The sequence below is a fragment of the Palaemon carinicauda genome, chromosome 30, assembly GCF_036898095.1.
Source record: "Palaemon carinicauda isolate YSFRI2023 chromosome 30, ASM3689809v2, whole genome shotgun sequence".
NCBI classification, from domain to species: domain Eukaryota; kingdom Metazoa; phylum Arthropoda; class Malacostraca; order Decapoda; family Palaemonidae; genus Palaemon; species Palaemon carinicauda.
In genome coordinates, this window is record NC_090754.1 from 65635730 (window position 1) to 65661241 (window position 25512).

The 25512-nt window shown below is 35.9% G+C and overlaps 1 protein-coding gene across 3 annotated transcripts in view; it reads right to left on the bottom strand.

The window, feature by feature from the left end:
* Positions 1-15488: 15488 nt before the first annotated feature.
* LOC137623226 (uncharacterized) overlaps positions 15489-25512 on the bottom strand; it is a 14150-nt gene continuing 4126 nt past the window's right edge. For all 3 annotated transcript variants that reach the window (XM_068353952.1, XM_068353954.1, XM_068353953.1), the window contains exons 2-5: positions 24724-24764; positions 22652-22825; positions 22231-22318; positions 15489-16832 (exon numbers count right to left, since the gene is read on the bottom strand). In XM_068353952.1, coding sequence (XP_068210053.1) covers positions 15711-16832; positions 22231-22318; positions 22652-22825; positions 24724-24749 — 1410 coding nt within the window. In that variant the 5' untranslated portion in view covers positions 24750-24764 and the 3' untranslated portion in view covers positions 15489-15710. The remainder of the gene's footprint in view (positions 16833-22230; positions 22319-22651; positions 22826-24723; positions 24765-25512) is intronic.

Genomic DNA, 25512 nt, shown 5'->3' on the forward strand with positions numbered 1-25512 from the left:
AACACAAATAGAAGTTATGCCTGCCATAAACTTTTATTACGTGAATCTTATAACATCCACATTCGTAGCAGGATTTACGAAAAGCAGGGTAATCCGTTTTAATAAACACCACCAATCCCCTTTCCCCAGGTAAAAAATTGTTTCAAAATTGTTGGTTTCATGAAACCTGTGATAAGGAGCTCAGATGAGTGTGTCATTTTAGAAACCAAAGTTGCTGAGCGTTGTAGAATATCCTATCATCTGTAGGCAACTGTAAGGTCTCTAATATTACCATGCAGTCCACGAATATTGCAATATATTAGACGACACTGGTGAAGTCTAGGACGCACTGTTCAAGACAGAATAATAATTAAAAGCAATATAAAAGCTTTTTTATACTTTAAAACAAACTTCATGATAATAACAAAACTAATATGTGAATGATTATATATTAAGTGTTTTCTACAGCAAAAGATTAAGAGAGTTTGTGAGTGATAGATGAAAAGACTTCATTTTGATGGGCACCATAGTGAGTATTGCTATGTGATAATTGTTGTTTCTCAGGGTAGTGTTCTTGGCCTATTACTTTTCATACTATATACACATGGTAAGTTGTTGGCCTTGAAAACAAGCTCGTTGTATATGCAGATGATTCTACTTTTGTGTTTCAGGGTTTTTTACCTATAAGTTTTCATACTATATACACATGGTATGCTGTTGGCCTTGAAAACAAGCTCGTTGCATATGCAGATGATACTATTATTTTTGCCTCAATTCCATTCCGTAAATGTAAACCTGGGGTTGCTGAATCCCCTAATAGCGACCTAGATCAAAATTAGTGCATGATGAAAATTATGGGGCATGAAGTTGAACCCTTATAAAACACTGTATGATTGTATGTTGGTCGGGCTCAGTGGATCCTCAACCTTCTGATCTCTGCACTGATAATGTTTTTTTTTTTTTAACTCTATACAACTCTTTGTAAGCTTTTAGGCAAAAATCTTGATTGCAAATTTAATTTTGAGAAACAAATCCGCTGTATTTCTTCTTCAACTTCACAGAAAATTGGCATACCAAGAAAGTCTTTTAAGATTTTCATTGATCAATCTATTATGATGATGTTTTTTAATTCTTTAATACTACTCTATTTCGATTATTATTCTCCTATCTAATCTTTACCTGCTGAATCTCCTCTTACTTAGTTGGACAAAAATTTGTGGGCTATCAAATCTAGATATTAATCTCTATCACCGTCGTTCAATTTGTTCTTTATGCAGGTTACTTCAAGATTTCTCATAATTCTGAACATCCTTTGCTTTCAGATCTTCCCAGACATCCTGTACATAGTATTAGGTATACAGTTCATTATAACAGTCATGCCTTCTACATACTGCACAGTATTGTGCGAGGTGGTTGTTAGGTACTAACAGAGAGGCAAGGTGGATACAAGTGAAGTTTATTTAACAAGACAATGATCTTATATACAATTACTGTAATGCAATTGTTCAGTGGCTACTTCCTCCTGGTAAGGGTAGAAGAGACTCTTTAGCTATGGTAAGCCGCACTTCTAGGAGGTGGACACTCCAAAATCAAACTATTGTTCTCTAGTCTTGGGTAGTGCCATAGCCTCTGTACCATGGCCTTCAACTGCCTTGGATTAAAGTTCTCTTGCTTGAGGGTACACTATGGCAAACTGATATCTCTCTCTCTCTCTCTCTCTCTCTCTCTCTCTCTCTCTCTCTCTCTCTCTCTCTCTCTCTCCTGTATTTTGGAAGTTTTTATAGTTTATATATGAAAGATATAATTTAATATTGTTACTGTTCTCAGTCTATATTATATTTTGATTGTTTATTACTTCGCTTGTAGTTTTTTTTTTCTTTGTTTCCTTTCCTCACTGAGCTATTTTTCCCAGTTGGAGTCTTTGGAACTATAGCATTTTCTTGCTTTTCCCACTAGGGCTATAGCTTAGCTTGTAATAATAATAATAATAATAATAATAATATCAATAATAATCGGGCTGTTGAATCGGTGGACTTCAGAAGTTCAACCTTGCAGTGAACACTCTCAATTTGAACAGTCTGATATGAGTCCCTCTTCATAATTTATATATGACAGATCTATTCTAACGTTATTACTGATATTAGAAATATTTCATATCTATTTTTCATTACTTCTCCTTGTAGTTTATTCATTTCCTTATTTCCTTTCCTCATTGGGCTAGTTTTCTCTGTTTGACCCCTGGGGCTTATATCAACCTGTTTTTTTTCCAACTAGGGTTGTAGTTTCAATAATAACAATAATAATAATAATAATAATAATAATAATAATAATAATTAGGTTAGTCGTGTAATTTTGATAGCGATTTAATGCGCTGTGGTTATCTTGCCATTACATTAGTTTATTATTATTGTGTGTATATAATTCCCTATGCTGAGAAACTTAAGATTTTCATGAAATATTTATTGCTGATATTAAAATCTGACTTATGCAAAGAGTATCATGATTCACCTGAAATAATAATGATCAGAGTCAATACTTGAGTGATACGAGTGAACTGTTACTATTTTTTAGATAAAAAATGGCTTAGAATGATTCAAGACAATTCGTAGCAGGTTTACAAGAGTGCCTCTTAGATAGTTAAGTCCGTCGGATTTCATGTCTTAAGTGTGACGCTGGCCGTCAGAGATTTTTTATAAGCTGAGTTAGCTAAAAAAAGATGTATTCATAACGATAAAGAAGTGTAACTACTATGGAGATAAGATAAAGAAAACCTTGATGCACGGGAAGACACACAATACTACACCTAGTTTGCTCGGTGCTTATCTCGGGAAGGGGGAAGGGGGGGGGGGGGGGTGATCTCTAAGGCTAGCAGTCACACCGCCCCCCAGGGCGAAGTGACGAGGTAATTTAGCGCTATCTTTACAGCCTTATCAGAAATGTTCCATCTCACTCTGAAATTCCAATTCAACCCCAAAGCAAAACAAATAGACCAAAAACAATTGGTCAGCGATTATGGCAGGTTGGTATTATACGAGACAGGTTGAAAGACTTGTCACTGTATATATATATATATATATATATATATATATATATATATATATATATATATATATATATATATATATATATATATATATATATATATATATATATATATAAAATCCCAACATTATAAAATGTACTCAGATATCTTTTTGATAAATCAAATTCAGCATTACTACGGTTCAAAGAATTTGCCAGTTTGAAAAAAATGAATTGAAAAAAAAAATTCCGACCACTACAAAAAATTACACAAAAATCTTTTTTGAGAAATCAAATTAAGCAATACGAAGGTTCAAAGAATATTATATTGCTTGATATATTTCACGTTATGTCTTCTTTAATTAACTCCCTCTTTTCAATTATGTGACGGGAAAAAACTTTATAGTTAGATACCTAAAAAAATTTAAACACAATAACTGTATTTCATAGTATCGCTGAAATTATTTCAGCGAAATTTCAATATTTCTAAGTAATACAAATACATTTTTAGCAATCCCACACCATACAATGCATTGCATCATGTGACAACTTTATTCCTACATAACATGACAATAAACCATATTTCAAAATAATTTTCATTACAGTCCCTCTAATACAATTATAAGAACTCTCTCTAAAAATTCCGAGAAATCCTCTGTTGAAAATTCTGATAACTATCTTTATGAGGATTCCCAAAGCATCCCTATAAAACTGATTCATTATTATGCGGAACATTTATTATTATTATTATTATTATTATTATTATTATTATTATTATTATTATTATTATTATTATTATTATTATTATTAGGATGATGATGATGATGATTAGTTATTGTTATTATGATGATGATGATGATGATGATGATGATTATTATTATTATAGCCAAGCTACAACCCTAGTTGGAAAAGCAGGATGCTTTACGTGCAGGCGCTCCAAATGGGAAAAAATAGCCCAGGAAACAAAGAAATAAATAAATTTCAAGAGAAGTAACGAATAATTACTGTAAACTATTTCAAGAGCAGTAACAGCATTAAAATAGATATTTCATATATAAACTATTAAGAGAAACTTCTGCCAGCCTGTTCCACAAAACATTCACTGAAAGTTTGAACTTTAGAAGTTCCACCAATTCAGCTGCCTGATTGGGATGATTATTCCATAATCTGGTCATAGTGGAATACAAATTCTAGAATACTGTGAAGTATTGAGCGTTATGATGGAGAAGACATAACTATCAGAATTAAATGCACCCTTAGTTTAAGCACAATCAGAATAATTAACAGGCAACTTTATAGACCTCCCTAAACACTACAATTATTGGAAATTCCACACCTTGAACCTCATTACCTTTATTTTACACATAAGCTCAAAAATATATCTGTATATATCATCTCAAGAGAACATGGCAACGCAGATTTTTTTTTTATAAATATAATCATAAACTTCATAACTATCCACTAAAAAATTTATATGTTAAATTATTCCGTTTTTGCTGCCCATATTTCCAAAAGACAGGGTGCATATAAATCAAATTTTGTCATATTTTGGTCTCTTGTCACCAAATATTTGCATCAATTAACCAATATAGAGTGAAAATATCAAGGTCTTGCATACCAGGCAAATATTGCACCAGTATGGACAATACAATGCACAAATGCATCTAGGGAAAAACCCTAATTACAAGTATGAAGAGGTTGGACAGCAAGATGAAAGAACGGAAGAGGGAAGGAAAAGGAAATAACGTAGAAGGATATAAAATAAGAATGCTGCAAAGACACTGGAGTATTGTCTTATAATACAACAAGCGTATTACACTGTAAAGCGTGACTTAAAGTAAATCCCTTGGCAACAAGATAGTTATAGTGGCAAGAAAGAAAACATGGCTTGAACAAGATGTCACATAAACATGAACAATTAAAATCTTCAAAGTCTTCGTCATTAACTCCACAAACTTCTGTGTGAAATACATACAGTATGTGATTTGGACTGCTAAAACGTTAATAAATTCACCAACAGACATAAGATGGCACTAAGAATTAAGCATTAGTTTTGATATAACACGGTCAAATAAGCTGACAATTTATTACACACAAGAAGCTTTAACTGGAAAACCTCTAAATTTTGGTTACTATTCCAAATTTACTAAGATGTAAAAAAACATTATTGGTGTACAATTTTCCTTCCAGAAAACTAGAGAAAATAAACACGAATGGTGAGGAAATCTTTGTGACGTGGAATGGATATAGACTTCTTTCGTTAGCGAAGCGATCGGAGGGCTTAAAACTACACAACATTCAAGAAGTTTTATTCCTGCAGTGACCAATTTGTGGAATGATCTCAATCAGGGAGTTGAATCGGTGGAACAAATAAGTTCAAACTTGAAGAGAATGTTTTAATGTTGAATAGGCTGGCATAAAACTTTCTTCGTATTTTTATATAACAGATCTATTCCAACGTTGTTACTTACCTTGCGATATTTCATATTTATTCATTACTTCTTAATTAGTTTACTTATTGCCTCATTTCGTTTCCTCGCTGAGAATAATAATAATAATAATAATAATAATAATAATAATAATAATAATAATAATAATAATAATAATAATAACAATTATGATAAAATCAATGCACTGTAGATGTAAGTAAAGGGATTCGACATATTCAGGAATGAGTTTCGTTTAGCTATATAAAACAGGTACTCCTAGTTAGGCCTATATGACGTAATGGAAGCAAGTACAGAAGAAATAAACAGTAGTTTAAGTAAATTAGTATTGGAATCAGCACAAAAGATAGAAGGAAAAGTTCATCATCAAGATCAAGAAAAACTATCAGAAAAGACCAAAAACCTATTAAAGAAAACATTAGAAATGAGAGTAAAATCCAAGAGAGATGAAATAGAATTTGCAGAACTATCCAAAAAAATAAACAAACTAAATCCAAAGACATTCGTAAACACAATCAGACTACAATTGAGAAAACACTAAAGAAAGGAAGAAGCATTCAACCTAGCACCACCCTTCCTTCTCGTGCATCTCATATCCTTATTCTTACCCTCGTTAACTCTCAACTGCCTTCTCTCACACACCCTCCCAAACTAACCGACCCAACTTCTCCTCCAAGTCTGATATCAATGGCCTCTCATACGCAAACAACAACTGATTCACCTCCCACTCATGATCACTCTCATCTATCAGTTTTCAATAAAAAAAAAAAAACTCGAACATTTACCTCTCCCACAACTCCATCAACAAACAAATTGAACATCCCTGGTAATATCACACATCACTGGCTCAATCCCACTCTCACTGAAAATCACTCATCCACTTCATTCCCTACCCTAATACACCCTTTAGGCCTACTGACTATGTATAAACTCTTCACTACTTGCAACAACCTTCTACCAATTCCACATAGCCTCATCACATTCCACACCGATTCCGTATCAACTCTATCATAAGCTGTCTCCAGATCTATAAATGCAACATATACCTCATTACCTTTGCTAAATATTTCTTGTAAATCTGCCTAACTGTAAAAATCAGACCCATACATCCCCTACCTTTTCTAAAACCACCTTGCACTTCTAAGATTGTCTTCTCTGTTTTACCCTTAATCCTATTAATTAGCACTCTACCAAACACTTTTCCAACCACATTCAACCAACTAATAACCCTAGAATTACAACACTCATGCACATTTCCCTTATCTTTGTATCATCATCATAGCTTAGCGAAACAATGCATGCAAACATCAAGTCCACTGGCACCATTGACCAAAGGAAATAAACGGTCATTGACAACATAAAACATATATAAAATAATTATCTCACCAACCATTCCAGCACAGTCACACTACCATCCTTTATTATCTCAGCCAGCGCCATCCAACCAGGTGCTTTTCCTGCTCTTGTTTTATTTAGTACTCTCTTCACGCATCCTCTCCTGTCATCTCACTCTCATTCTCATCTTCCAGCACTGGAGATGTAGGCCTGGTTACGCACAGTAAAATTTATGGTGGGTTTGCCCGTGTGAAGTCATACAGCAATAACGGTGTCTCGGGAGTATCATTATTTCTGCAAGCAGTCAGCACTAACAGATCCTTAACAAAAACTTATTCAATTGAAAGACTATAAAGCAAAGGGCTTAGTTTATTGCACTGATACATGTTTTTAGTTTATTTGAGAATGCAGAGAAATATATTTTAGAGCGAATGATAATAGTTTTAGGAACAATAACAACTAAACATTAGGATGCATTTGGCGAACACTCATATTTTTTTTCTTACCATGACATCAAAATTAAACTGCACAAATATTTTTTTATCACTTTGTATTTACACATTGATGCTATAAACAAAAAAATATTCGCAATAAACAGGTGTTACAAGCAAAAGGAAGTCAATTACGAAGGAAAAGTAAGCCTACGATGACGAGGTAGAGTAAATTTTCTAAACCTATCTCATGATTTCATAATACTTATAATGTGTAGTATAATTAATACTGTAACAAAATTAAAAAAATATTACGAGTGTTTGTATTGACATCTTAAAGGATAATAGAGAACTTAACGCCAGGCCCTAGACGCTGAGTGTACTGTACTGTAGTGTACGAAGTGTAATAAACTCATTGGACTGGAACGTAACAGATGCCAGATGGTAACATTAAAACACTTGGTCAAAGTCAAAGTTTGTAACTATATATGGTTCTTCCCTATATTACCCTATGTTTCCAGCTGAACCATCCTCACTCTTGGCAAGGTAAGACTAATTAATATTTTGTAAATGGTAAAATTAGCTTCCCTTTATCACAATCCAGAGAAAAGATGAACAACATTTTCCTCATAAAAAACCTAATTTGACAAGTAATACGTAAGTTTACGCCTTTCCCAACCAACTGTATATTGTACACTGCAAGATCCCTGAATACCAAGTCTGTCACCATTTAGTAATAAATTGAATATCACAGGAAGGCTGTAAGGTTTTTCAGGTAAAGGTGTTTACAGGAAGGCATTGTTTCCGTGGAGATATAGTATATAACAATCAGGAAAAACCTAGAGTAACACAGGACTGACATCAGAATTCATTTAGCCTAGTTTGGGAGACATTGTCATCACAATTCAGTTAGCCTTGCTTAGTTTAGGGAGGAATTTTTCACAATAGTGCTAGATATTGAACGGCCTAATCAATTCAGCTTTAGGCTACAGCAGATCCAAATTATGTTGCTATGAAATAGAAGAAATGGGTTCAGGATAAGATTTATTGGTAAATATGTACTTTCATTTCAAACCAAATAAACGAACCATATATTTTTCCACTTGTTATTTTGAGTTTTTTCATTTCTGACCATGAATATTGGGGTAAAGCACCCATGATGAATTTTTCAAACCAACCTATATATTATAACAATTATAGGGGACTCCGGTTGGAAATGGGGGCTACGGGTGAGGAAACCTCATAAATGGGTGATTTGCAGTAGTAGTAATGGTCAGAAATGCATATTAAACACAAGATAACCAGTTGAAAAAATATATGGTTTATACATATTAATGTCTGGGAGTTGCATATTATTCTCAGAGCTTGGAGGTATTCTCTTGTTTATGCATATAAAACAAGTGAGTTTTGGAACTCGGGAATTTATGTAATTCGCTAGTTGTAATATAAAATTTTTGGTGTCCAGACCCGGGATCAAGTGAGTCTGTTTTAAATATTGGTGATGACAGGGTCGTGTTTTGATTAAAAGTTTGACCAGTTTAGTGTTGATAGGATTCCACGTATTGTTCGGCTATATCTTTTGGGGAGGTATAATTTTTTGTAAAGTAAAAGATGGCGCAGTTGAATATACAGGAGTTTTGGGAAAACCCAATTGTTAAGGAATTATCAGAAGCTAATGTAATTAAAGCTCAGTGGTTCTCTACTTCAATGACATGTGGTGGCTATACAACTAGTGGAATAATTAAAGCCCAAATCAAGTGTCTAACCATAGAAGCGTTGATAAACTCAGGAAAATTGCCAGAAGATATTGCAGCAGCTCGCAACCTTTTGGAGAAGGTTGAAGCAGAATTCGTAGAAAAGTAAGTATCAGATGACCCTCAAACTGAAGGAATGAAAGCAGAAATGAATGTATAGGCTAAGATTGGACAAATTGCAGCGGAAGAGAATTTGATCGAGATAAAGATAATAGCAGAACGTGAAGAAAGAGGCAAAAGAAATTGCAAGACATGCAAGGAAAATGGAAGAAAGGGAGAGAGAAGAGGCAAGAGAAATTGCAAGATGGGAAGAAAGAAAGAAAAGCAAGAGAAATTGCAAGACATGCAAGGGAACTGAAACTTGAATGCTCATGCAAAGTTGTCGTTAACTCAGACAGGTGTGACCCCTGCTATGCACGATCCTGTTCCCGAAATTCACGAAAGAAGCTCATGACGAGTTCTTCAATCATTTTGAAACTGTCACGTCAATGATGGAATGGCCTGTGTTAGTGCAAAGTGTCCTTATTGGAAGAGGACTCAGTGCGTATCTTGCCTTGTCTGAGGACCAGAGGAAGGAGTATCAAGAAATTAAGAGGAGCGTCCTGCCAGTGTATCAGATGACCTTTGAATACTATAATGAAAGTTTCCGAAGTTTGCGGAAGGACAAGAAAATGACTTTCCTGGATTACGTTTATCAGGTATGACGATGTTTTAAGAGATAGAGGATGCCAAAGTGTGAAAAATGGCTGATTTAAAAGAACTGATAGTGCTGGACCAATATTTAGGAGGAATTCCTGAACATAATCGAACGTACTTGAGAGAAAGAGGGGTGAAGAAACTTGATAGAGCCACTTTGCTGAGTGAAGATTATAATATTATCAGTCATAAACCCTCCTTGGGTATGAAGTTTCAACCGTCGTTTCGACCAAGTCTCAAATATTCGTCAAACCATGGAAACCAGTTCAGTAATAACTATGGGAACAAGTTCAATAGTTACAGCGGAAGTACCACGGGTATTATACCAAAGCAGAATGCGATAGTATCACATCAACAATTGTCGAATCATCCTCCTTCAGGTGTTGTGAAAGATGTGCAAAAGATTAATATTGTCTGTTATAAGTGTGGCAAAAAAGGCCATATCAGAAAGGAAAGTTGATCGAACCAACAGTTGCCCAAGTGATTAAGGGTAATTCAACTCCACAGAATACGAAGACGAAGAATCAAATGGGAAAGGTCTGCGAGGAAAATAAACCAGCTAACCTTTACATAACGAACAGGACAACTCCAAACAGCGTGGATGCCTTTAAACCGTATATATCTATGAAGGTATGTTAGCCGCTCTGCATGGGAGCTAGCAGAACCTGGTCGAGATATTGTGCGACACGGGATGTAATCATAGAGTGGTGATGCAAAGCGTACACCCAATGGTGAAACAGTCTCTCACAAGAGATTCTGTTATTTTGAAGGGAATAGGAAGTGAGGAGGTTACTCCTCTTTGCCCTCTGAAACTTGTCATGCGAGTTGGTGACAGGTCATTTTGATTTTGCAGTAAAGGCTTTATTGGCTGTCAAAGGAGTGGAAGTCCTACTGGGAAATGAGATTGTCCCATCAAAACGGAGAAAACTGAAGTATAGTCCTACGACTGAACTCGAGAAGGACTACCCGTACCTATTTCCTAGTTGTGTAGCGACTAGGAGTATGACAAAAAAGTGGCTCCAGAAGAAGGCAGAGAAACCGAAGGAATGATGAACTTGGAGGATTTGTTTCTGGAAGAAGAGGTTTCCCATGACAGTATGCAATGGGTGAGCTTCTGAGAGAGCCCGAGAGAGGAGGAATGACAGATGAATGAAAAGAAAGACAAGGAAGCAATGTACTTGAAAGAAATAGAAAACTCAGCATTATAAGTAGGACAAGTGAGTCGGAAAAGGCTGATAGGATTGCAATGGAATGATGCAACATTAACGGAATTAATGTACTGTGTGGTGGATGAGACGGAGGCGCAGCAGTCTCCCACCTGTCATTACCTAAAGGATGGATTGCTTATGAGGAACCACAGACCCGCCAATATCCCTGGGAATACCTAATGGGGTATATACCGTCGGATATTGATTCCCGTACCGCTGAAAAGACAGGTGATCGCTGTAGCACGAGACAGGACATATGGGAATAAGAAAGAAGACGGAGAAGATTATGAGACACTTTTTCTGGCCTGGCATGCATAAGGATGTGAGCCTGTTTTGCCATGTATGTCACGTTTATCAGATGGCTGGAAAGCCTAACGAGCACATCAAGAAGGCTCCATTACAACTGACTGAAGTACAAAGCGAACCCTTCAGCAAGTTAATGATTGACATTGTGGGAACGTTACCGAGAACGAACGAAGGCCACGTGTATATGTTAACTTTGGTGTGTCCAGTGACAAGATACCCAGAAGCCATACCCGTCAGGAACATCAGTGCCAAAGTAATCGCCGAGAAGTTACTAGACTTTTTTTACCAAGTTTGGTATCCCGGAAATTGTTCAGAGTGACTGAGAAACAAATTTCATGTTAAAATTGTTTCAGGACGTGATAAAACTGTTGGATGTGAGACACACACTGACTACTGCCTATCACCTGAAGACCCAGAGTATGTTAACAAAGAACTGCAATGAAACAGGAAATGAATGGGACATTGGACTACCTTTAATGTTATTAGAGGCACGGAATGCTTATCAAGGAATCATGGGATGTAGCCCAAATGAAATGGAGTTTGGACGAGAAGTAAGAGGATCAATTAAGATGTTGGCAGAAAAATGGAAAGATCGAGATGAAACGGATGAAGAATATGTCAAAAACTTACAGAAAAGGATCGGTGAGATAAGAGAGTTCTCCCTCGAAAACCTGAAAACGAGCCAAGGAAAAATTAAGAAAAGGTTTGGTATGAAAAGAACAAACAGTTCATGGTAGGACAACAGGTGTTGGTTTACTTACCGATAAGGAGATTCCCTAGCACCAACAAGTTCCAAGGACCATTCCGGATTTTGGAGAAGATCAGTGACCTGACTTGCGTTATCGAAACACCCAGAAGAAGGAAAATTCAAAGGAAGGTACACATTAACTTATCGAAACAGATCCTGTAAGCACTGGATTTCAACAAGAAATTCCTTATCCAAGTGGATGTGTCGGACAATGGGATTGGAGCTGCCCTATTACAAGAAGGCAAGGAAGAAATTCTTCTCCCCGTCTGTTTTATGTCGTCGAAGCTGCAGAAGCATCAACGAGACTACTCGACAGTTGAAAAGGAACTGCTAGCGCTAATCACAGCTACAAGGAAGTTTAAAATTTATGTAAATAGACCACAGAAAAAAGAAAAAAATTGAGGTTTACTCAGATCACACTCCATCAACTTTTGTTAATAAAATGAAGAATAATATTCAAAGGTTAGCTAGATGGTCATTTTGTTTGCAACCATATTGTATTAATGTAAAGCATATATCCGGTAAAGAGAAGATAGTTGCAGATTATTTATCTTGGGCTGAATCGGTGGATTCAGGCCCAGAATAAATATTTTTGGGGGAGCTATCTTGCGATGTTGGTCTAACATGATATTAGATTATTTTATTCATGCATTTTATTTATAATTTCAGTGCTTTGCTCATATCCCCTGACTACGAACCGAAGTACGAGGTTGATTTAAGAATAGTTCTCGTTAAAAGAAATTACCCAGTTTGGTCTTGAGTGTAACGTAAAGAGACCTTTAAGATATTATGTGTTTAAATATATTAACATCTGGGAGCTGCGTATTATTCTCAGAGCTCGGAGGTATTCTTTTGTGTATCAGATTATGTAATATAAAGCAGGTGAGTTTTGGCGCTCGGGAATTTACGTAATTAGCTAGTCGTAATAGCATGCATAATCTAAACCAGTATGCGAAAGCAATGGGAGAGAAAATCTATTTCGTAAACCTACGTATATAAAAACATACAGCATCAACAATATTCTTTTAACTACAAGTTTCAATAGTGCTTCGATTATTAAATATGGAAACACATGGATAACGGTATTTGAATGCAGGCTAACAACAACAATAAAAACAATTATAATATCAGTAACACTTCAATCGCAAAATCACAATGTTCCGATTTTCAATCACCGAAAACAAGTCATTTAACATATACATAAATGTTTTCCTCTTTCTTAAAAGAAAGAAAACTTCCTTTTATATTATTTCTGGCATCCAAACCCAATCACCAGAAGAGCAAGCAGATTTTCCAAATCCCTTACGAATGGTGTTGAAACTTTCGAATGACTTAAAGAGCAGATACCGAGTTACCTTCCCCAGCCTGGTTACTAGCTGTTTCTAAAGTCGTCGATAAATTTAGTGCCTTCGTTCACCTTCTCAATCCCTCACACACACACACACATCTCCTCAATTCATCTGGCTCATAAAAGTAATAAATGTAAATATAAGGTGTATATATAAAAATTTATACTAGTGTATGTATACATATATTCATTCATGTATGTACTAATAGAAAGTGAAATAGTAAGCTGATTGAGGAGAGGGAAGAGAATCTTCAGAAGCTGGTAAGAGACTTTGAAAGTGTCTGCAAGAAGAAAAACAGAGTGTGAATGAAGGCAGGATTAAAAGAATATGAGTATATGGAAACGAGGGAGTTGGAGTTATGAATATTAGTATGGATGGTAGAAAAGTGGAAACAATGATAATGAATGATGCCAAGATGAGAAAAGATGAAGTAGAGAATAGGTTAAGCAAGAAAGGTAGCAGTGTGAGAGTAAACAATTGGGAAGAGAATTGAATTGTCGTAGAAGGCCCATGTATGAAATTATTGTTGAACCAACCTTCCTTTAAGGAAGTGTAGTATAGATGTTAAATCCTATGGAAACTAAAAAAGTTGAGTCTATTGTGATGCAGTTTTTTGTTGTGGTATTCATAATTTAAAAATAATTGGTATAGTGAGAAATGCAAAATTACAGATGCTGCAAAAAGAGTTAGCATGGGAAATGGTCGTGACAGTATTCAGAGGTGGTTCGATTAGAGGAAAGAACGGACAAGAGAAAGTTATTGAAGTTTGTGCATAATTCATCAGTGTTATGAGGAGAAAATGGCCCCAAAAGGGTTGAAGAGACGGCATGAGAGAGGAAATCAATTCTTCTTACTAGGTTCATCATCTCTTCCTACGCCTATTGATTTCGCCAGTCGTCTCTATCTTGAGCTTTTAAATCAATAATTCTCCATTCATCATCTCCTACTTAACGCTTCATAGTCCTCAGCCATGTAGACCTGGGTTTTGCAACTCTTACTTGACTAACTCATTTAAATTCATCTGCATCTGTTAAGAGTTACTCTAATTTTCTCTGATCAAGTAAGAATACGAGGTCAAGTTTTCCTCAAAATCCTTTTTAAAAACACTTACATGTTTTGTGAATTGAAACAATTGTCAGATAAGAAAGTTAGCTAAAGCAAAGCTACGAAAATTAGTATTTATTTTTTGAGCGGCTTCACATAAAAACTATAGCTGGTTCTATATTTTCTCATGGGTTTTATTGCTTTTCCAAGGAAATGGGCGATAATCTTGAAGAAATGTTTTTTTTCTTTAACTGGGCTCCCCAAGGCACTGAAAGAGTTAGAAGGCCCAGGCCTACATGACTGAAGACCATGAACCGTTAAGTAAGAAGTGGTGAATGGAGAAGTATGATTTAAAAGCTCAAGATAGAGCCGACTGGCGAAATCTAACTGAGGCCCTTTGCGTCAGTAGGCGTGGGAGGAGATGATGATGATGATTTTTTGAGTGGCCTCGCCATAGTCAATTTTCTTTTGGGTGTTCTTTTTGCAAGAAAATGAATGATAATCTGGTGGAAATGAGTTTTTATTATTTGACGAGACCTGTCATAGAGACTAGAAATGTTGCCATTTTTTTTTACATGTGTACGCCTTGTTTTTCACGGAAATGGGTGATCATCTGGTAGAAATATGTTATTTTTATTTTTTCAGTGGACTTAACATGAAGACCATGATTGCATTTTATGTAGTAAGAAAAGTTAAGACAATGCCATACCTGTGTATCATTGATGGTACTTATTGCTTAAAAGAAACTATTGGTGACAAAAACATTTTCAAAAATACTGAAGACGTGACCTACCAATGAGGATCACTGGTCTGTTATTTTATTGTCAAGATCAACAAAAATTATTATGAAATTCCCCCTAAGATAAAAATGAATACTAAACATTCACCTGTGCCAGTAAAGTAAAAACTTGATATCCTTTAAAGATTATATATAGATTCAATTAGACCTTCTGTGCCTGTCGGCTTCATCAAATTATCAGTAAAAATGCATATGATTATGCACTACAATAAAACATCAAACAATTTTAGTGATGGTACTCAAAAAAGACTCAAAGGATACACAGCAAATCTTAAAATCTTCAAAAGTATTACACGAAAGGATAACAAATTTTCTGCAAGAAACAGAAAGTGAAGTGGTAAGAAAATATTCAGGTAAACTGAAAAACAACCTTGTAAAATCAACTTCTTTATTTCTATTTACAGCAGCATTCTTTTACAGTATTCTCTTTCAATCTAGTCTTGGATAAATGAAATGTGAAAGTTATGGTTACTGCAGCAGCAAATGAACAGTCATTCTATTGCAAATAATTATACCCAAATTAGAGGCGAAACCATTACTCAAAAGGTGAATGGTAAGTTATAGTGACTATAATATTTGAATCATAAAGTGATCTAGTGCAGGGCCACTTCCCTAAGGCACTTTACTATCTGTGAGCATAGCTTCTCTGCCACTTCAGGCATCAGCAAACCTTCATTATAATCAAATATAATGGTGAATATTCCTCTAAAAGTGTGGCTGTTAATAAGAACTGGATATGGAATAGAGTGAAACGAGGACCCGCGAACTATGTTTGTGATCCTAACGTGTTCTCCACCCTCGGTGACCAGGCGAGTAACATCACCCATGTTGGAGGTAAGGTAATCACAAGGGATGTGATCAGAATGAGGTAACTCTTTGGGGAAAAACATGGCGTAAGCTTTGTCTGCCAATATCCTTCCAGAAATGACTTTTTCTTTCAAACTCTCTCCAAGGGTTTTGGCATAGTCCCATAGATGGTCACGAACATTCCTAGGAGTGTCCGAAAACAGCATGAGAGGGTAGCCCATATGTAACCCAAGAGGTACCGATGTTCTCCGTTTCCAATACCTACGGATATTAATTATATGGAAGTTCTCTATCATATAAGAATCCTCAATAACACCATACTCCACTAAGACATCAACAATGGCCATGTTTACAATAGCTGTGAACCCGGACCCTACAGTTACTTTTTCCAGTTTACACCTCTGAATGAATTTTGAGGTAACTTCCCGATCCAGGACTCTTATAATGCTGGAGGTACGCTTCTTTTTCTCAGATCTGGGGAAGCTTTTTACTATTAATGGGGAGTGACCATTCTGGAAGAGGAGGTCCTCTTCTATCTTTGCCTTTAAGTTGGGATTTCCTTCGAGCACCACTTTCTGCTCCATAATCAGTTTCATAGTTTCTTCATCCGAGGCAAAATGTCCCAAGGGTTCTTCATCATTGATGGGCCTATTAGCAATGACGTCATTCAGTAGGGAAATGAAGAATCCCATAATGTTCATGTTACTCGTCCCATCTGTCATTCCGTGATGCAGGCCAAAGATTATGTGGCTCTTGAAGGGAAATGAAGGCTCTAGGTCGTTGATGTCCTTGGCAGTGTCTGCGGAGTCAAACAGTAACCGGGCACAGAACAGTGGCCCAGTTTCACTCTTGTAAGAATACTTGCGCAAGGAATCTCTCACTTCTTCTAATGTCAAACCACGAAAAATCTGAGAATCATGAAAGTAAAGATATAGTGCAGGATTATTTTCTTAACACTATTGCTGAATTTTATAATGCATATAATTAGTTATGGCATATTTACGAACATAAAATTATTTTAATCACTCATAGCACATGTTTTGCAGACCAGAATGTATAAATGTATTTATAGGGCACTTTACCAAATGATTCAAGCATTCATGCAGACAAATGTGCTTGAAGCAGTCATTGTATCAATGGTCCCTCACAAGAACAGACAAAGTGTCTTATATCTGATTTATCTAGCCTTTAATTTATTTCGTAGTCCATCCATGAGGAGAAAAAATAATATACATTAATTCACGTGATACTTAGGAACTAATTAAAAAGGATGACATGCTCTACATTCAAGTTCTGCTGCTGCAACCCCTGTCAGCTGACTTACTACCAAGTAACCAATTCAGTTTAAGGGGGAAAAGAGGTATCATCATCATCATCATCTCCTCCTACGCCTATTGACGCAAATGATATCGGTTAGACTTCAACAGTCGTCTCTATCTTGAGCTATAGTGATATCTAATAGAATGGGACTTCAATCAGTACACTTCATTCGGGAACAAATCCCGGGTCCTCTGGTTGAGGACACAAGTACCGTATCATGACTAATAGACCACAAAGTCACACTATTATCATTAGATATTCAAAACGTGTATTATCTCTTGATAATCCAGTCGAACTTCACAACAGTTTCGAAAAAATAAAATGTTTAGGAAAAAAATAAGAATGACCAGATTAAGGAATTATATCCTAAAATGGGAAAATTAACAAATAGGAAATGAATACATGACTCCATACTCAAACTTTATATAGCTATTAATCATAAAGGAAAAACAATTATTCCATCCTTCAAATATTCCTAAGGATTTAACATATGGAAACATTTACAGTGCAAATATACATTTTTCTCCAATCCGTGGGAGATGAGGCAGGAAAGGATTACTTGTGTAATACCTTTGGCTTCTCAAACTTTGTTTAATCATGTTCCTAATTTCTATACAACTTGAGTTAACAAAGAGAAAAAAACAAAATAAATTGCTAAACCTAACCAAATAAAAAATACATTAAAAACAAACAGAATTTCACTCGAGCATATTAGTAGATGGGTTAAGTGACTTTGATTTCCAAGTCATAATGCAAAGAGCCACTTTGGTATGGAAGTACCTTAGGACAATGGAAAAACTTTTATCCAAAGACACAAGTTAGATCACACTTTGTATTTGTATTTTCAAAATGGCCGTCGGAAACACGCCAAGTTCCATATCTCAGGTTCTGTTGGAACTACATATATAAAATTCATATCAAACTACCGTGTGTGTGTCTATACACACATATACTGTATATATATATATATATATATATATATATATATATATATATATATATATATATATATATATATATATATATACGGGTCAGAGACTTTAATTAAAGGGTGTTCAATGCTTTAAAAGCAACATTTGTTCCCTTACAGTTGGGCTGGGGTTAAAAATAATAAATAATTGACAATTAAAACACTATTAGTGGCCAAAAATATTTTTCAAAACTGTATGAATGTATGCTGTGTATCACATTATCTTGCCCTGATACACATGCAACTAAATTTCTCCTTTCAGAATATAATGTAGAATTTTCTTTGAATATGTGCGACTAAAACAAGAAACAATCATGATAAATAACATGCAAGTTAGAAAGAAGTTATAGATAACATCCACGAGCTGAAAGCATTACGTGAATTGCCTGATTTTGTAGTAGTGAATAACGTTATTGGTGGTGGAAGTAATAGTAGTAGTGCTAGTGATGGCAGTGGTGGTGGTTCTCTAATGGTGGAAGTAATAGTAGTAGTGCTAGTGATGGCAGTGGTGGTGGTTCTCTAATGGTGGAAGTAATAGTAGTAGTGCTAGTGATGGCAGTGGTGGTGGTTCTCTAATGGTGGAAGTAATAGTAGTAGTGCTAGTGATGGCAGTGGTGGTGGTTCTCTAATGGTGGAAGTAATAGTAGTAGTGCTAGTGATGGCAGTGATGGTGCTTCTCTAAATGTAGTGCAACTGATAATGTACAGGAGAGTAGTGTGACACAAAAGTTTCAGGAATGCCATTGACAATCAGAAGTGGAGAGAATAAGAGAAAAGTATAAAGAATCCGTCATCCACGTAAAAACACCTCTATCAAACAAGTCAGCACACCCTGGATCTTCTGTAATAAAACAATCAACCAAGAGGAACTAAAAAAAGCTTCTACCATTGGGTTAGATACTAATAGTAAGAAGATGAGATCAGGTAGCGGGTGACAACTATTTCTTGACCAAACTTGTGACGTGGTTGCAATTGATGCGGTGTATCATGCATTGAGCTCTACAGAAAGGCAGAAATTGTATGCTGTGATGTTACAGAAAGTAATCCAAAACAAATAATCCGAGCACATGTTTTGAATGAATTGCTGGACTTAGTAGAAGAATATTGTAGTTCAGGTAAGTCACTACCAATGGCTGATTTGACAGCATTGAATGATAAATGCATCTCTAGTCTCAGTTCCTGGGCATCACACGCTACACCACATAGCTTTGGTGGGAGGATATAGAACGTCTGATTCTTGATATTAAACTTGTGAAATGAAGAGAGGACAGTTCCTTGTTTTTGATAGCGACTTAAGTAAAGCAGTTGTTGATAAGAAAGACAACACAACAACAAATGTCTCACTTTAAAAGCAGCGAAAATACTAAGATGTGAATATCTCCACCATGAAACAGGGTTTTACTGAACCCATCTCCTTTTACATGTAAAACTGCTACAATGCCCCTAATGCTGAAATCATTCCTGCATATACTCCTTGATGGATCAGGCATTAATCAGCCATATCCTGGACCCAAGAAATTCCAGGTTGCAGCATCTATTGGGCAGCAAATAATCTTTATCTCTGTAAGCCGCAGATCCTAGAAGCCTGACAGTGTTCCTAGTCAAATAAAAAGAGAAGGAAAAACCAGCATCACTGTATATGACAATAAAACTGGTTGATGTCATGCACCAACAAGGATTGTGTGTATCATATGACCACTTAAAGGACTTCTGCAGATACATGGAAAATTCAACGATTAGTCACAGAGAGGATGTTGGTGTATTGGGCCCACCTCAAGCAGTTAAGGGTGTGTTCACCACTGGTGGGTTAGACAACATTGATCACAACCCTTCATTAACCACAGCAACTACATTTCTCCTTGGAACATGTATTGGTAAACAGCAGGATTTCTATCCAAAAGACCTTGACAAAAATAGACCTGTGATAACTGCCACTGTGTTAGAAGGTACTGTGACTTCAAATGTTGCGTTCTGGAAATACCAAAACCAATACATACTACTTTACAAACGTGTTTGCCCCATACACCGGTTTTTTGGTTTGAAATAAATAACACGATAGACATTGTCTGGGATGTCTATTGAAGGACAAGTCTGAAGTCTGGTACCCGAGAGCAACAAGGCACTCGAGCAAGGAGAAGAGTTATTATCTCGACCAAAATTCCTGGCAACTGGACTCCTTCTTTAGTAAGGATCTGAACAAACAGGAGTTGTATGTAGAGCTTGAAAAGAAATTAAAGCTCGTGACACTGCTACAGGTATTAAACTTTAAACTTATTGAATCTCTTCAATTGTGCCATTACATGCTGTAGTCCATAAAATATTAAAATATTGTTAAGTCTTCATTGGCATTCTCTTTCTCATTCCAGGGCACAGAGATCTTATGCTACCATACTTTGTGAATGTCTCACCAGCTGACATTGACGTTATTGCACTGGCCCCTTGCACACATGATGAAACAGATACCCAGGTGTTTTGGCATGTAACAGCTACATGTCGTCAAGTGATTTTCCAAAGCAGTGATAATGACGATGTAGTTCTATCTGTTTCAACTTTTGTAGAGATTGGACAGAGCATAGATAAACTCTAGATTGCCTTTGGCCTATGCAACCACTTCAGATACAGTCTTTACTATAATAAGAGGTTTATACTTAACTTTTATTTCACACCTTATACATACCTCTCATATCGTTATGCTGATTAGTTATTTTTTTCCATTTCCCATCTTAGCTATATTCCAGCCCATGCTATCGCTCATACTCTTGGACCAGCCAAAGCAATGCCATTACCAAAATTTCATGCACTGACAGTGTGGGACACGTCAGCGTTCTTTGAAAAGGAATGAAGACAGCTTGGTCAGTGTGCCAGGCTCTGTCTGAGCTTACCTTGTCTCTTTAGCTACTCTCTTCTCCTAACCCTACCATCAAGGTGACCAGAACCCAAACCCATCCATCAAAGCTTTGTAATGAAGCTCTATGGCATATCTGAGTAAAACATTACAAATGTAGATGCTGCACGACTCTCTCTGTTCCTTCACAAAGGTAGACTTTGAACACATGCCACCAAGCAGTCATGCACTCCAGGAGCATCTACTTCGAGTTGCTTATCAGGTAAGACAGATTTGCAAAGGAGTACAAATGCCATTTATGAAAATTTAGTGAAGAGTTTCTATATCACAAGGTAATTTAATTTTAGAGTGGATAAATATGGGGGAGGCAACAAAATTGACATAGACCCAGCTGCAGTCTCACCATGTGGTTGGGGTTGGAAGCAGATTACCCCATTCTCCTCACAAACACCTGTCTACAGTACATTTACCATTTCACACGATTTGCCGGAACTTGTTATCTAAAATTTACAAATGTAGCATAGATTATAAGGCTCCTTGTAAATGCTGCTTGCAGATCCAGCACTGTATGTCTCTGGCTATAAAGGTTCATGCTCCCAGGAGTGAGGATAGTACCTAGACACAACAGTATTTCCAGTATTTGCTTCAGGCTTTAAAAAAATTTCAACACACTGTGGACATACTCACTTATATGCTGAACTTTCATATGAACAAACATAATGAAAACCATTTGAAAAGTTCAAAGGTGTTTTTTATATTTTATACATCTATATACCATATCGACTATTTTGCAGCGACAGACATGTTGTAGACATGTTGTAAGAGGAGTGTATAACTAAAAACAATAGTTTTTTCAGCCTTACACACCCTTTTATTGACTTCTTTGACCACAATAAAATTATTCTTTATACCAATTTGATCATTATAGTCACAAAAGAAGCTGAGATATGAAAAACTGTGCGTTTTTGGAGGCCATTTTGAAAAATATTATATATTTAAAAAACGAAGTACGAGCTAACTTGTTTCTTTAGATAAACACTTTTCTATGCCCCTAAGATACTTCCATGCCAAAGGAAACATTTGCATTATGATTTAAAGTTAACACCCCATCTACTATATTCCCAAACAACAGGACGAATGCTATCAAAATGAAAAAGTGTGGTTCCACCTACCTCAAAATCGATCTCTGAGTTTGTTGCTTTTCTGAACCATACATCCTCGCCACGAGTACCATAACAAACGTTAAGGTTTGAAACCTTCCTATGAGGGCGGAATAAAGGCGCATGATACTTGTACTTTAAACCACTCAAGACAGGGCAGTACCCTAAACCAAACTCCAATCACACTGTCTTATGTTTCCGTCATTATTAGCGAGTGAGTTGTATATTCTCATGAGTACGAGGTAAATAAAAATGAAAAAAATAGTATAGTTTAGCTTAAGCAGCGTTTGCAAAGGTCAACCTGCTCACGTTAAAGTCGTTAACAAACAAGTTTTCTTCATACAGTTAAATAGTATAAATAATACATCTGCATCTCACCACCTAGGCAGTAAGTCTAAAGATTTCTCTGCAACGTCCCAAAGCTTCGTCTTACCTATACAGGTGAGCAAGAGCTTGCCTGACGTGTTCTTCCCGCAAGGGCTTGGCGCTGCTCAAGTCCAGCTGATACCAGATCAGGAGGTACTCTTCCTTAAGATGGTAAGATTCCACCTCCTTCTCGAAATTGGAGGCTTTCCGGATCCACTCACCCGTGAATATACGCCCACCCCTTTGGGTAGATCATGGCATCATACAATCATCAACTATATCATCATTATTCATAAAATCTTACAATTTAAAATTTTATCAAAAAAGAAAAAAATCCAGATTCTTTATTAAAAACTCAAGAAAAAATTTAATTCTAATCTAATGAGAAAAGATTTATCATGGTAGGCAGAATATGACACAGCAAAAACGAAATCGCATTAAATGATGAACAATTAACACCCCTGAAAGCAAAATGAAAAATCTGACTAAAGATAAGCTTAAACTTTACTTAAATTGCAACCCTAAGCTTAATGCAAATGGAAAACATCACAAATAAGAAATCCTGCGCTCAAATAACAATATAACAAAAACTCAATCTTGATCCTTAAGATAAGTAATATGATATTAACATAAAATTCCACATTAAATAAGAGACATGACACTAATATATCATGGATTTCCCATTATGTGAGAAAAATGACCACTGAGAAACGAAACATAATAATGAAGATTCGCGAAAGCACATTCAATCATTCCTCAATGAGCACATTCAATTATCTGAAAGGTCACGAACTTGCTAAGGAAGGAAGCCTTAACAGAATATAAGGTCCACATGTAAATTAAAAGTTGAAAAGCAAAAACAAGTAATATAAAGTTCCCTATCCGAATGCCACTGGCACATTGCTATGAGTTAAATGGGTTTATGCATGCTCCCTTTAACAAAACATTATTCAGTAGAAACAATTCACTTTAAAGTAATATAACACCTTTATCACACATACAGTAGGTATACATTTATAATAAAATGTCAAAAGATGTATATGTGAACATACTAAAAATAATTTAGAACAATGTCCTTGAATTTTCTTAATGCCAGAAACCTTCTAGACAGAACTGAATACAGGTTCAAACTCAGAAACCAGACTTGTATCAAACAACAAGTAAATATCTAAGAAATTCCACAGTAATTGACGCATTATGGACATGACAGGAATAAAAAATCAGGCATACCTCTAGTTATGTCAATCCTTAATTAAATATAGTTTGTTATCCACCAGAGCTATAAAGTTGTCTGAATCCATAAGAAATTTTACAGGTTGAAAGATCAAAGCCACTGTCAAATTTTGTTGGCATAGTAAGCATCTTTGAAATTTGGTTAACAGATTTATAATAAGAAATCATAACGTTCAAATATCTGAACATGGTTTAATGGAAGTATGTTGAGCTGAGATTGGGAGGGTCTGAGGCCCAATTCTCATTGTGGCTCACCAAATATACTCAGCTATAAAAGGGTACCAGCACAATTTTCACTGGATTGGATTTATGAATTTGGGTCATTAGGTTTGGCAATGGGGTCTGAAAATCCATTCAGCGACCATGTATCCATTTGAAAGTTAAGGTAAAGAGGTTGGACAGCCAAATAGAAGAAAGGAAGTAGGAATGGAGGTATAGAAGGAGGGTAAAAAGTAAGAGCAGCTAAGGACTAAAATGATGTAGCCAAAACCTTAGTTTGAAAACAAAATTTTGGGGAGAGAAAATCTGTCTAACCAACTCACAAATTACGTGGACTACTTTGCTGCCAATCTATACAATATATCTTCTCACAACAATTCAATGGTGTGTGACTGACTTTGCCTCTGTCTTGACTATAATGTTAAAATCATAAAAATATGATAAAAATCCTCTCCATGCTCCACACCTAATCCACTGAATCAAATCTTGAAATGCATCAGTGAATTTTTGAGGTATCGCATGGACTAAGGCACGGCCAAACATAGGAAAACCATAAAATCTTTAAATAATGGACGGAATAAAACCCTAAATATTGCAGTATACTTCTCATCTATTAGAAAAGTTATCTTAATATAAAACCAGACCAGTTTTGAGATTTAATATCTAAAACAGAATAGTCATGCTCACCCTTTACTAGGTTCCAGCTGAGACATCTTGGTTTACGGTGTCTTGCAAGAAAAAAAAAGAAAACAAAATTATTGTTAACTAATACTACGGATATGATGTAAATCAGTTTGAGTAATACTAAGTAATCAAATGTGATGTAAGTAATTAGTACACTGGATCAGGTATCCATTACTGAGAGTTCTTGAGAGTTACACATAGGACAAACAGGTATCCATTACTGAGAGTTCTTGAGAGTTACATAGGACAAACAAGGATAGACTAAAAGGAATCATGGGGAGCAATCAAGAATATATGGGGTAGCTAGTGTGCTGATAAAGATGAAAGAGAAACTGATTTAATATTCTGACTGTTTCGGCATTACTTTATGAATGAAGGAGCGAAGAAAGTAATTGAAAAGTAAAAACAGTTTTACAAGCAAAGCTGAAAAATTAAACTTTTGTATGGGGTTGGTAGTAACCAGTTGCACAAACTGGGGAAGGAGATAAAAGAGTGGAAGCGGTGCATGCTGATACGTGTAGCATAGAATATCATGACACGGCAAAAGGTGCTAACAGAACGTGTGGTAAGACGGTGGGTCCTTTGCAAAAATCAGAGAAAGGTAAATTTGGGTTTGAAGCATTATTTATGGAAACTAAAGCTGGAATCACATTAGAATTTTTTGCTAGCAGCAAGACGTTGCTGCCCAAAACTGAAAACCAGAAGCGTGTTGCAAAGATATTGGCTTCCCAACTAGACAGGATGCAGGGACCACAAACGGCAAACATGATTTCATATGTAAACAAATAGGAT